Source organism: Sphaerodactylus townsendi, linkage group LG08 (assembly GCF_021028975.2).
Source record: "Sphaerodactylus townsendi isolate TG3544 linkage group LG08, MPM_Stown_v2.3, whole genome shotgun sequence".
NCBI lineage: Eukaryota > Metazoa > Chordata > Lepidosauria > Squamata > Sphaerodactylidae > Sphaerodactylus > Sphaerodactylus townsendi.
Window position 1 is genome coordinate 103,924,754 of NC_059432.1, and position 13,849 is coordinate 103,938,602.

A 13,849-nucleotide genomic window follows, 5' to 3' on the forward strand; every position below is an offset into this window, starting at 1 on the left:
AGGTTGGGAACCATTGTACTAATTCATTCATCATTGTGTAATGAACTCTTATTAACTTCTTTCTAATGACTTTTACCCAAAAGTCAAGATTAGAATAGATACAGGTTGAAATGTCTGAAACATCACTGCTCTAAGTTCAACTTTGATTAATGATGGGGTAGCTTGTGTCCAACTGTTCCCCATTAAGCATCTCTGCTTGGCAGACACCTGTATGCTTTTGCACTTTAAACCTGGTTTTTGGCTTCATTTAAGAGTAGAAATTGTACCTTTAAAAAAAAGAGAGTAGTCAGTACAATAGTGCTTTTTCATAATACAGCAATTACATACTAATGCTTCTGACCAGTTTTGCTCTTTATTCTAGGGGTTCATCAAAGATGTTCATGAAGATTCGCTCACAGTGGTGTTTGAAAACAAGTATGTACTGAGTAAAAAAAATGTAAAGTGTATGTACTGGTCTCGTTAATTTAATTAGAGAATGTTCATTCAATGTAAACAAAAAAGGAAATGTTGAAAGTTGCTTAAAGGGTTTTTTGTGTGTCACAACAATTATAACAAGTAATTTCTTACTCTGGTAATGGGCACTCATGTAAATATCTACTTGTCTGATAGCTTGGTGTAAGATTCACCTCTGGGAGAGGAAAGCAGCTATGCACCCATAGTTTAGAAGCTTAATGTGCGTGTTTCTTTCAGACAGTTTGTGATCGCACCAATGTGACGAGAGAAGAACTAATGAAAATGTGGGCTAATAGGTTATGTGGGTTTAGGAAAGTTGATGGCAGGGTTCTGTGTCTGATATTAAAAGCTGTCAGCATTTCATTTGCGGTCTGGTTTTACTTCTAGATATGATCATAAAAGTGAACCAGGTTTTGGTTTCACTTCTAGATATGATCATAAAAGTGAACCAGGTGACACTGGAATAATAAACACCTGTTCGACTTTCAGCTGGCAACCAGAACGCCAGGTTCCCTTCAATGAAGTAAGATTACCTCCACCACCAGATATTAAGAAAGAAATTGGTGAAGGAGATGAAGTGGAGGTGAGTCAATGAAAATACTTATTTCCTTTCTTATGTGCGTGTGACATTCTGTCAATTTGCAGCTGACTTATGACAACCCCGGAGAGTTCTCCCACTGAGTGGAGGACATCTTGTGGGTGTTTCTTACCATCCAGTTGGAGAGGCAGTAAATAACATTTTTTCTCCTGCTCCCTGGTTTATTTGTTTATTTTATTTTTGAGTTTTTTATACCGCCCTACCCCCGAAGGGCTCTGGGTGGTGAACAACAGTTTAAAACATACAATCATGTCCATTTAAAATAAATACAGCGTTTAAACATAAAACAGTGTCAGCAACAAAATCCAATTTTAAAAACCTCCACAAAGGAGGGGGGGAGGGGTCCCATAGATGGTAGAGGGACACTAGAACAGGAACTAGAGTAGAGGGGGGGAGGGAGAGGGGGCGCACATCAGTGGCCGGACACTCCAAAAGCCCGGTGGAACAACTCCATCTTACAGGCCCTGCGGAACTCATCAAGATCCCGCAGGGCCCAGACAGCTGGAGGGAGAGTGTTCCAACAGGCAGGGGTCCAGGGCCGTAAAAGCCCTGGCCTGGGTGGAGGCCAGCCGCATCATAGAGGGGCCGGGGACTAGCAGCAAATTGGCCTCTGCCGAACGCAGAGGCCTGGAACGGATATATGGGGTAATGCGGTCCCGAAGGTATGAGGTTAAATGCCCATTCTCAACAGTGACTGTTCTGAACTGAAGATGCAAAAGTTGAAATGTCAATGATTATTTTCAGTCCATTTTATTCCAATAAACATTCTTGTGTTAGTATGACTGTGTGACACTTGTGCTAATATTTCAATCAATATTTTTCTATAGCGTTGACATACACAGGTGGTGCACCTGTGCATCCTCAGTGGGCTTTATTAGAGATGTGCCAGAAGTTGCAGGTTATCACGTGCTCACCTTAGGAATACTTACATATGTTATATGACCTCCTTCCAGGTTTACTCAAGGGCAAATGACCAAGAGCCTTGTGGATGGTGGCTAGCAAAAGTTCGAATGATGAAAGGGGAGGTAAGTAGGGTAAAACCTGTGTGTTGCAAATGCTTGCCAAGGAAAGCGTGAAACCAGTATGCAATGTAATACAGGAGAAGGACCTTATCTATATCATATGCACTATGTAGCAGCTCCTCCTCTCCTGCCATTTTGAACTGCATAGGAATTAAACTCGAGGCTGAGCCTTCCAGATGTTATGGACCACAGTTCCCATCATCCCCTACATCATGCTGGCAGGGGATGATTGGAACTATAGTCCATAACATCTGGAAGGTCGCGAGTTTGACCTACAATATCTTCAAAAGGCATATGTAAAGAGTGATTAAGGCTGCAGAAGGGGGAAGAGAATAGGACTTTTGAGACCACAAAGTGGGTACATCACAGATGTTTGACCCACACCCATTCCTGTCGCTCTGTCGTTTGCCTTGTTTCTCTTTTTACCATAATTTGTTGTTTTTTTCTAAAGTAACCACGTTGAATTTTCAAAAGAATTTTAAATTTCTCATTCCTTCAGTTTTATGTCATTGAATATGCCGCTTGTGATGCCACGTACAACGAAATAGTAACGTTTGAACGACTTCGGCCTGTGAATCAAAACAAGCCAGTCAGCAAGAACACCTTTTTCAAATGTGCAGTAGAAGTCCCCGAAGATCTAAGGGAGGCGTGAGTAGCCGCACTAAAACTTTATTATGTTTCTGTCTAAAGTGTGATCGTTGTTGAAGCCTCAGGGCAGGAACATTTCAGAAGGCTTTGCTGAATCTTTGCAGCAAAGGGAACGGAAGGGCCAGGCAAACAGCTTTGTGTTTTTAGTATTAGATTTGAATGGAGCAGTTCTTGAACGGGACGGAGAGACCTGATCTAGGAGTGGGTGGCTCGTTTGTTGGGGAAGGCTTTTGTTTGATGACTGGAGACTCTGGTTCATTTCTTTAAAAGGCTGTCAAGGTTTTGAGCTTCAGCATACATGGAAGTGGACTGAAAGCCAGCGAGGTGTAGTGGTGGTGAGAGTGTAAGGCTAGGGTGTCTGGGTATTACTAGACTGGCCCCTGGGCCCAGACCACGGATACCACCACCATCTTAGTGCTTAACAGGGATGATTTTAAAAAAGATGCTAGGGCCTGGTAGTGATCAGGCATGTAGTGCTTCAAAGCCAGGTGGTCTTGTTGTCCCCCTCCCCATGCATTTTCTTGGGCTGAAATCACTGGGAGGGGACACTTCAAAATGTGCAGAAGGGAACAAGATGCCTGGTGCACTGCAAGCTGGATCAGGGTCAGGCCATTGCCACATTTTAAATCACCCCGTTAGACTCAAAAAATGGTGGCAGCGACCCTGGGGCTGACTGTCACATCTGATTTTTGCTCTGGGAGACCCTTAGGGGGAGGGCGGTCTATAAACCGAATATATAAATAAATAAATAAAGGTATGAATCCTTACTCTTTCTTGGAAGCTTCTTGGCTGATATTGAACTGATATCTCTCTCTGTCAGCCTTAAACTGCATTGCTGTGAGGATAAAATGGAGGAGAGGAGAAACATCTTTCTCTCCTCCATTTTATCTTCTCCCCCCCCCCCCCCAACACACACACACTGAGTAGAGTGGCAGGGTATCAGTGAAAATGGACTGATAGCTTTCTGTCAGCCTTAAACTGCATTGCCGTAAAGATAAAATGGAGGAGAGGAGAAACATCTTTATCTCCTCCATTTTATCTTCTCTCTTACACACACTGAGTAGAATGGCAGGGTATCAGTGAAAAATGTATATCAAATATTTTCTTGATGGCACCAAAATGTATGAAGCTGGCCTTGTAACATTGATCCTAAAGGATAAACATGTTTTTTTTTAGTTGGCTCATGAGCAAGTGAGCACTCGGCAGAATTGTGCCAGTAACTTTCTCGAAGCTCTCAAAATAACTGCAGTGGTAAAATCACCATTACTGGAATCTCTTCAGTGTATACCTTTCCATTATCTCACTTTGCTTAACCTTCCTTGGTCAGGTTTCTGTACTTTGATCAGTAAAGACTGATCCAGTAAAAGACAACTCATTAACAATATGTGATATTCCCGTATGCAGAGTTAACCTGGAACGTTCCTGATTTTGGAGCACTTTGATTTTCAGATATTACATTATTTTCAGTTTTGTATGGGGGACGTTGATAACATTTTCCCCTGCATTGATTCCCCTAGGTGTGCTCTTGAAAGTGCCCATAAGGATTTTAAGAAGGCAGTAGGAGCCTGCAGAATTTTTTACCAAGCTGAAACGGCTCAGTTAATAGTACTGGTAAGTGTTTTTCTTCTCAGTTCTGTCAGAGTGCAGATTGCCTCTCTTCTGTGTTATGTAGATGAAACCACTCACCGATTCAGTATATTGAGGTAACTGTTCTGTTTGCCAGGACTGTGTGAGTTTGAGCAGGCTGTGAATAGGGCCAGCTACTCCTAGGGCAGCAAAAGCTTTGGCACTTGTTCTGTCTGTATTGGGGCGTCAAGACAGCTTATTTCATGCAGTGTGGTCAGGATTTCTGCAAAGGTGGGCTGCCTTATGCCATTTAATTAGTATTTCTTCTCCCATGGTTGGCAGGAAACTCTACCCTGTATTGCATGCTGTAACTCTTGCATTTGGGTAGAAATGGCTTTGAGCCAAAACAGACCCAACCGTGTAAAGGGAAGTAATCCAGTGGTGGGATCCAAAAATTTTAGTAACAGGTTCCCTCGCCAGCCCCCCCACCCCACCCCCAGCAAAGGCAAACCTGAGCCCTGGGCAAAACCTGAGTTGGATGCCCCCCCCATGAGCAGCCACCCCACCATGACCCCCCAAATTTTTTTTGCACCAGGTCATTTCTAAATCATCATCACATTATAGAAAATGCCCCAACTCACAAATCTGAACACAGCAATGGCGAAACACACAGGTTCTTTGATAGAGACTGGTGAGATAAAAGGTACGAAAGGCTGAGACTCAATGAATTGCAGTACCTGAAAGGGATTAACCCAGTTCAGGGAGTTACATTATTAGTCGCAATTGCTCTATGGAACCTTCACGTTCAAAGGTAGTATGCCTCTTGGGGAGGCGAGGGCGTGGAGATGGAAAAGCGGACCCAATTAGTAACCCCCTCTCGGCACACACAAATAATTAGTAACCCACTCTCGGGAACTGGTGAGAACCTGCTGGATCCCACCTCTGAAGTAATCCCATATAGGTTTGTGTTCTTTTAAACAATGAGGATGTGTCACCCAAGAGTGGTGGTCATGTTAAATCAGTGAGGAATGAAACAGTTTATTTAAATGAACCCCCTGCTTTGTGTGTCTTGCTGTGCATGTGTATTAGCTGACAGGGAGAAGTCTGATTCATTGGAAATGTGAGGATTGGATTGAGACTTTTACAGATGTGTGGTGTGTGTGTATAAAATGGCATCAAGTGGCAGCTGACTTGGCTTAATCGCTTTCAAGGGAAGCGATTAAGCAGAGGTGGTTTGCTGTTGTCTTCCTCGGCTGAGTCTTCCTTGGTGGACTCCCATCTAAGTACTGACCCTGTTAAACTTCTGAGATCTGGCCAGATCGGGCTGTTCTATGCCATTCCACGTGCCCATGGGTATAATGGACTGCCAAAGAGACAAATAAGTGGATGCTTGATCCAAATCCTGGCCACGATGGCGCTGGAAGTTAAAATTGCGTGACTGGAGTGCATTCCTACTTTGGTTGCCTCATTAGAAGATCAGACTCATTGGAAACAACAGTAGTGCTAGGAAAGCTGAAGGCAGCAGGGAAAGAGAAAGATCCAACTTAAGAGGAGTTGATTTGATAACGGAAGCTACAGCCTTCAGTTCACAAGACCTGAGCAAGGCTGTTAATGTGCATCTTGTGCATCAAACTGAAAAGTTTGATGTTTTAGATATCATAAAGTTTACCTTCATGTCCAAATACTCTGCTGATTGTATTGTGACTGTAACAAAAAAATTCTGCCCAAGTACCTTCTTTAGTACAAAAGTTTTCTATTTTTGTCTTTTTTTCTGCACATCAGATATCAAAAAGCTAAGATATATGTATTTAAGATAGCAGAGAGCACAGATGTCAAACTCGCATCCCTCCAGATGTTATGGACTACAGTTCCCATCATCCCATGCCAGCATCATGCTGGCAGGGGATGATGGGAACTGTAGTCCATAGCATCTGGAGGGAGGCAAGTTTGACACCTATGGCATAGAGTGTGGTAGTTCTTTCTGTCTCTTATGTATTGGATATATTTACACATGAAGACATACTGGTGAATTCTACCTATATATGCCAAATATGCTTAAGTTGTATATTAAGCGTTTTACACTGTTGAGGTAGTAAAATAAGTTTAGGGTTGATAAGTTGTATGTATTACAACTTTCCATTGCTTTCCCTTGGAGGATTAAACCACGGCTTCTGGGTTTCCTGACATGTTGCACCTCTAAGAGAAACTATTTTCTAAAACTTGAGATGAATTGTAATAGTTAGAATGCTAACGAGTTCTCCAGATTATAATGTGTTTTGTAAAGCGGAAGTGCTGTTTTTATGTTGCTTCCTGCAGTCTTCCAGCGAGGCAACGGTGAAAAGAGTAAATATACTAAGCGACATGCATTTGCGCAGCATTCGAACCAAGCTGATGCTCATGTCAAGAAATGAAGAAGCCACAAAGCATTTAGAGGTGAGTTTCCCTCGCTGTGGCTTTTTTGCTGGTTTCAGTCCGGGTTGCCTGTTCACTGTGTTCATGTCTGAAGTCCGTGGAATTAAGTAAACACGTGTACCTGTTCTTTTCGAGTGTACACCGAGCTAGCAAACGCCTTTTTCACGAGGAATTTGTTGTCAGAGAAGATTTAATGGGCCTTGCGATAGGAACACATGGGAGTAACATTCAACAAGCCAGGAAGGTTCCAGGAGTTACTGCAATTGAGTTGGAGGAGGACACTGGTACTTTCAGGATCTATGGAGAGGTAAAGAAGAAATTGCTCCCTTTTTATTTGCTTCGTGGTGTTCTGCTTATTGGTTTGTTGCCCAGCATGGGGCAGGGTGCACTAATCCCAGAGGCTATCATAACTACATGTAGCTCATTTGCTGAAAAGGAACGTTGTGTAGGATCCTGGTATTCTCATTGCTAAAAACATACCTGGAGTTACCATCTGTTTGCTTCTTTCTGCCAGTATTTGGATCCTTTGTGTAGAACTTCAGTATTGTGGAACTCCGAATAGCCTTGTTTAGTTTTGGGATCCTCCATATAGAAATTTGCATGTGATATTTTGTGGACCCACAGCGCCTTGTATGCTTAACTGCCTTGTGTATCTGATGAAGGGAGCATTGACTCTCGAAAGCTTGTATCCTGAAAATCTTATTGGTCTCTAAGGTGCTACCGTCCAGCTATTTGGCTGGCGGCCGACATCGCTGACTATTTTGTGTGGTGTTAGGGTTTGCAGAGACAAGTGGATGATAGTGGGGCCAGATAGGTCATTATTGCCCTTCTGGGAAACGGAGCAGCCCTTTCTGATTTACATGTGTTTGCATTTATGTCTATCTAACCTGCTTTCCTCCCCAATGGCGACTCAGAGTGTTCTGCCCCCTCCCATTTTCTCGCAACAACTACCCTGTGAAGTAGTTTAGGCTGAGAGAATGTGCCTGGCCCAAGGTTACCCAACAAGCATCCATGGTGGAAGTGGGAATTTGAACCCGGGCCTAGTCTGACACTTGATCCGCTCTTCTATGCTGATTTTTAGAGGCAGATTGCTAATGGTTTGGAGAGTCTGTGCCTCATTCCTTTCCCGTTAGGGTGTGAAAGGAGCGGTCAGAGGGTGAGGAGAAAGATCAAAGTGTTATTGAAGGAAAAAGGGCTTTGAAAGAAAGAAAACACACAAACTGTTTAAAAGGTCTTACACGAAATGGAGTTCCATTACTAGCTTCCACCTAGCATTTGCTAGAATGACAGGCCAACTTTATATAACTTTTTACCAATCCAGAGCTAGATGTTGACTAATTTCTCAAGTTTCCTTCAAGCAGTTGACTCTTCCAGACATTGGGGATTATATTTGTATCCTGCTGTGTCTCTAATAAGCTCAGAGAGAATAGTGGGCCCAAAATCACTCACTGAATTTTCCCAATGAAGAGTGGGGTTTTGAATTTGGGTCTGTACCCTACCCAACATTTGTTGGCTCCATTTAATTACAGAAGGATGACTTGTGGCGCAGGAGGTTAAGAGCTCGTGTATCTAATCTGGAAGAACCGGGTTTGATACCCATCTCTGCCACCTGAGCTGTGGAGGCTTATCTGGGGAATTCAGATTAGCCTGTACACTCCCACACACGCCAGCTGGGTGACCTGGGGCTAGTCACAGCTTCTCAGAGCTCTCTCAGCCCCACCTACCTCACAGGGTGTTTGTTGTGAGGGGGGAAGGGCAAGGAGATTGTAAGTCCCTTTGAGTCTCCTGCAGGAGAGAAAGGGGGGATATAAATCCAAACTCTTCTTCTTCTATATGAGTTCTTCGTGAGAGGGAACAGGTTTTTGTTTTTGTTGCAGTGGCAGAAGGTTAGATGTGGGTTTTAAAATATATATATTATCTATCTTTCAGTATTAAATTAAATGAATTCAGTATTTCACCCACCTTTCAGTATTAAGCTGGGAGGTAGTGGAAACACAGCTAACCTATGGCAACCTTGAAGTATTTTTAAGGCATGGGCTGAGAGAGTTCAGAGAGGACTGTGACTGGCCCAAGAAGTCACCCAGCAGGTTTCATATGGAGGAGCTAGGGGGGAGGGTCTATCAAACTGGATGTAGAACCAAATCAGTTATTATAGAACTGTCCCCACCACCCAGAAGTAACACAGGATGGAACTACCTGTTCTGTATGATTGGCCTAAAGGAGCTGGCAGCAGCACGGGAAACACCCTGGGAGAATCCAAGGTCATGATAGGAGCATCAGTGGGAAGCTGTCTGAATGTCAGGGCTGTAGCACATAACAAGATAAAGTAGTGATTTGTGAACCATTGGAGATTTAAAGAATTTTGGCCCTGGAACTGCAGTCATTCCTCTTAACAAGTATTCCTTGTTATACTGATTCAAACACTGTTAAAAGTATCCAGCCATGGTATAGAAGAGTTATTGCTTGGGTGAGCTGCCGCTTCAGTTCTCTTTCCAGTGGTGCAGGAGAATAGTCTTTTCTCCTTTTCATTTACCTCACTGGTCTTTTTGAATGTCTCCATTGCTCACAAATTTAATGCTTGAATCAGATTATTTGTATCCCTGTCATATTTTATATTATGAGGCTTTTTCCTAAGGAGTATTAAGGCTGCAGAAAGAGGATTTAATTTTTAATGCACTGTTTTTACGAATGGCTTCTGTTCATTTTCAGAGTGCTGAGGCAGTAAAAAAGGCCAGAAGCTATTTGGAATTTGTGGAGGACTTCATTCAGGTTCCTAGAGGCCTTGTGGGTACGTAGCACTGATGAAAGTTGAATGTGCTTGATGACCTGGGTAGAAAAGGGGAGCCACTATATAGCATCATCCCACCCCCATGTTTCATTCAGAGCTGCTTGGTTTGCACCTGAAACTTTTAGGCAGGTATAGAGAATACTGCTTTCTGTCATCCATGTTAAAGGCCGTTAGATATAGGTAGAGGGGAATTCTGGTCAAAGGCTTTTATTAGTACTTAGCTTGACAACACAGTAAAGACACCCCCCCCCCCCACAAAAAGCGCATTTGCCATAGACCACCAGTTTTATTTGCATGAGTATTAACACAAAAATATATTACTACTTACTTTTTAATAATGTAAGTAAAATTGGATCTTTACAATTACTACTGATAAACATCACACTTTTCTCTGTTAAGTCTTTCTTTGATAATCTACTAATATTCAAAACCACTAGCCATCAGTTCATTTTTTTCTGTTTTACCCAAATAATCTATCAAGGGTTTCCAGTTATCCAAAAACTCAGATAACCTTTTTTTCTTCAAGTAACAAAGTGAGTTTGGTCATCTTTGCCAACTCAAATAACTTCACCAACCATTCCTCGATTGTAGGTATAGCTGAAGTTTTCTGCTTCTGCACATATAATATTCTTGCCACTTCTCTCATATATAAAAACAAAAGTCTGTATCTTCTTTCCAGAAATCAACAGGAAAGCCTCTGATTTTATTTTTCGTATTAATCTTTAAGATCTTTTTAACTATTGATTGTGTTAATGTCCAGAATTTCTTAGCTTTTTCATAACTCCACCATGAATGATAAAAACTCGCCTTTTCATGATCACATTTCCAGCATTTATTCAAAACTTTTAATAAATCTTTGCCGATTCCGCTATTGTGGGATGCATCATTTTATAGACGTTCTTCAAATTGGAACTTAATGTGAATGTAAGCCCCTTGGACCATTATTCCAAATGGATATTATATCCAATGCTAACAGCCCCTTTCTCCTACATTTTTTGCCTCCTTCTCTGTCTGTTTCAAGTCTCAACAATAATTTATACAGTTTTGCAATAACATGATCATTCATGCATAGTTATCTTTCAAATTCTGGGGCATTCTGGAAAGGGGCCTAAAAGGCAGGAAGTTGAACCTGGCATTACTGGAATGATTTTCATTTGACAGGAAAATAAAAGTAGGCAGCGTTGTGCCTTAATAACAATAAATTTTATTTAATATCCCGCCCTCCCCAGCCAAAGCCGGGCTCACAGTGACTGACACACATATTTAAAACAACCAATAAACCACATTAATAAATTAGTAAATTAAAACATTCTGACTGAAATACCTTAAGCGTCAATTATCAGTTCTGTCCCAGCCCAGTTCTAGATTGTATGGATGAGAGACGAGGGATATGGGTTTGGGGACCAAGATGTTACAGTTTAGAAGTGGCATATTCAAGTGTAAACCCAACAGATCCTGCAGAATTGATTTATATCCTGCAGGGGCTTGATGTCCACTGGCAGTGAGTCCCACCTCTGGAAGCCAGAGCCGAGAAGGCCCTGGCTCAGGTGAAACTATATATGATTTGTTGGCATTGTGGCTTCAGTATGATCCAGCACTGTTTAGCCCATTATGCAAGATCTATGGCTACCAATCTTGATCCTCCTTGATCTCAGATTGCAAATGCCTTAGCAGACCAGGTGCTCAGGAGCAGCAGCAGCAGAAGGCCATTGCTTTCACATCCTGCGTGAGAGGCTCCCAAAGGCACCTGGTGGGCCCACTCGCAGTAGCAAGAATGCTGGATTCTAGATGGACTCTGAAGATGCGATCCAGCACTGTTTAGCCCATAATGCAAGATCTGCTTAGCTGCCAATCTTGGATCCTCCTTGATCTCCAGATTACCGTCACCTTAGCAGACCAGGTGCTCAGGAGCAGCAGCAGCAGAAGGCCATTGCTTTCACATCCTGCACGTGAGCTCCCAAAGGCACCTGGTGGGCCACTGCGAGTAGCAGAATGCTGGACTAGATGGACTCTGGTCTGATCCAGCTGGCATATTCTTATGTTCTTATGTTCTTAAAAAAGTGAGCAAACTGAGTAACTCTGTGTTTACTCTTTTTATAATTAAAAAAAATCCCATAAGCAATCGCCTGGGTTATTTTGAGATAACAAGGAAAAACACGGCGTACTCTCATTGGACTGTAACCATTCAAAACTTGAATAATCGTCTTTATTCGTTAAAGGGAAAGTTATTGGAAAAAATGGTAAAGTCATTCAGGAGATCGTGGACAAGTCTGGAGTCGTTCGAGTGAGAATTGAAGGAGACAACGAGAATAAACTCCCCAGGGAAGACGTAAGAAATTAAATCCTTGTGTTTTAAGTGGTTCGTTTCTGGTAACTCTGCTACTTCTGTTGATAGACATTTGGAATTGTGGAGTGGGAGCTGACTATTTTAGGTAAAGTAAAGGGTGATCATAACTCAAGTAATTGGTGCCCCCATGAAGTCTGATGGATGAGTCATACCTTTTAATGCAGTGACTTTCAAATTGTGTTTCAGGAAAATTTACCAAGAAAAGGAATACTGGGCAAATATCCTTTAGAAACACTCTTTTCTACTCACTCTTTCCTACACTGGGTAGGAGATAGAGCTGTTATGTTCCAGGTTACATTTATGGAGACTACCTGGGCCAGTGGAGAGGACCATGAAGCTTTAGACAATGCCCATGTTGAGTTTTCACACTAGTGCTCTTCAACCCATGGATCAGGACCTTCAGTGGTTGCAGAACTATACCTGCTAGTTCACGTACCCGAAGAGTTTCTATTTGTTTTGCTGCTGGGTGACCTGCTGTTAGCGCACAAGCTTGTTCGTTGCTTCTCTTTGCATGCACTCTTGAGCGGAGCATCAGGACAATGAGACAAACTCACTCAGTGGTGGAGAAGATTTCTTCATAAGTCAGGCCGATTCAAACACCTTCCTCACCTGTGCCGAAACTCTGTTGTTTCCCTTGTCTGATACACCTGGCTTACTCTCACCAAGTCAGTCCTCCTGAAACATGCTTATGGCACAGAAAATCCCACTCTAGCCATCTTTCTCTCCCTGTTGGCCAGCACCAGCCTCCATTAGTGTCTTGTGATAGGGAGTCCCCTCTGAGAAGTGGGTCTTTCCTGCTACAGGTATGGGAGGTATTATTGGTAGAGGTGGTTAAGGGACAAGGGGAGAAAAGGCAACGTTTTTGTGGGGAGGGAGATCTTTCACTCCCTCAGGGCTGATTTATTCCTTGCTGTGGAACACCACCTAGCTTGTTTTCTTTCCTTGCCTCTTATGGATAGCAGACTTAAGATCCTGGACACAATGCCATTGAGGTTGTATCTTTGGCAGCTCCCTGACATGTGACTGTGGTGGCCAGTGATATCAAGTATTTGGAAAGGCTGACCGTCACTGTCCTAGATATTGCCCCAGGAGGCTTTGCAGTACATTGGGGGTTCCACGGCAGATGTGCAAGGGTATCTCGACAAAGGAGTTGATTTGGGAAAAATTCCTTGGAAGGCAAGTAGCTGGAGACCACAACATTACATTATTTTCCATTTGGTCTCTGGACACATGAATGTTGCCGCCTATGTGTTGGCTTTGGAATGGTTCTATTTGAAAGGTCAAAATGTAGGTTTTACAAACCACTATGTAATACTCAAGACATTTATTCTCATTCAGGGTTATCTCAGCCTTAAGGCTTGGGTTCTGCTGAGAAATTTAAATTATGTAATTCTGACTGCTGGTCAGATCATTACTTTACAAAATACATATAAAGAACGGTTATAATCTAGAACCCTTACGTGCCTTGACTTCAGTAACCGTGGATATTGGATAGTAGGAAAAGTTTGTTTCTAGATTTGCAGCTGTTTGTGTACTTGGTTACTCCTCTGCTTTCTAATTTATGATTGGATTGTTTTGCTTATATCTGTCTCGTCACTTCAGACTTCCTGACAAACCCCAGTTTCTGATTCTGGTTTGCTAGGTGATTAAAAGCTGTGGCTTGTTAGTTTGAGTATTGTGCTGCATCATAGTGTTAAGCGTCCCTAACTGTTGCTTGGATCCATTATTTGCATGTGATTTGGATTTTGTGTAGGCCAGGGGTCTGCAACCTGCGGCTCTCCAGAGGTTCATGGACTACAATTCCCATCAGCCCCTGCCACCATGGCCAATTGTAGTCCATGAACCTCTGGAGAGCCGCAGGTTGCAGACCCCTGGTGTAGACGGTCTTGCAAACGAAGCTTCTCTACACCTAGTCAGACCATTAATCCAACAAGATCAGTGCTACGTGCTCTAGCTGGCCATGGCTGTCCAGGATCTTGGTTTGAGGTCTTTCACATCACCTGATTACCTGATCC

At 42.7% G+C, this 13,849-nt stretch overlaps 1 protein-coding gene across 1 annotated transcript in view; it reads left to right on the forward strand.

Moving 5' to 3' along the window:
* Positions 1 to 13,849, forward strand: part of FXR1 (FMR1 autosomal homolog 1) — a 47,407-nt gene that overhangs the window by 20,307 nt on the left and 13,251 nt on the right. Inside the window, exons 2-10 of the mRNA XM_048505123.1 lie at positions 362 to 414; positions 943 to 1,036; positions 2,005 to 2,076; positions 2,573 to 2,721; positions 4,239 to 4,332; positions 6,604 to 6,724; positions 6,846 to 7,006; positions 9,409 to 9,487; positions 11,707 to 11,816. Coding sequence (XP_048361080.1) covers positions 362 to 414; positions 943 to 1,036; positions 2,005 to 2,076; positions 2,573 to 2,721; positions 4,239 to 4,332; positions 6,604 to 6,724; positions 6,846 to 7,006; positions 9,409 to 9,487; positions 11,707 to 11,816 — 933 coding nt within the window. The remainder of the gene's footprint in view (positions 1 to 361; positions 415 to 942; positions 1,037 to 2,004; positions 2,077 to 2,572; positions 2,722 to 4,238; positions 4,333 to 6,603; positions 6,725 to 6,845; positions 7,007 to 9,408; positions 9,488 to 11,706; positions 11,817 to 13,849) is intronic.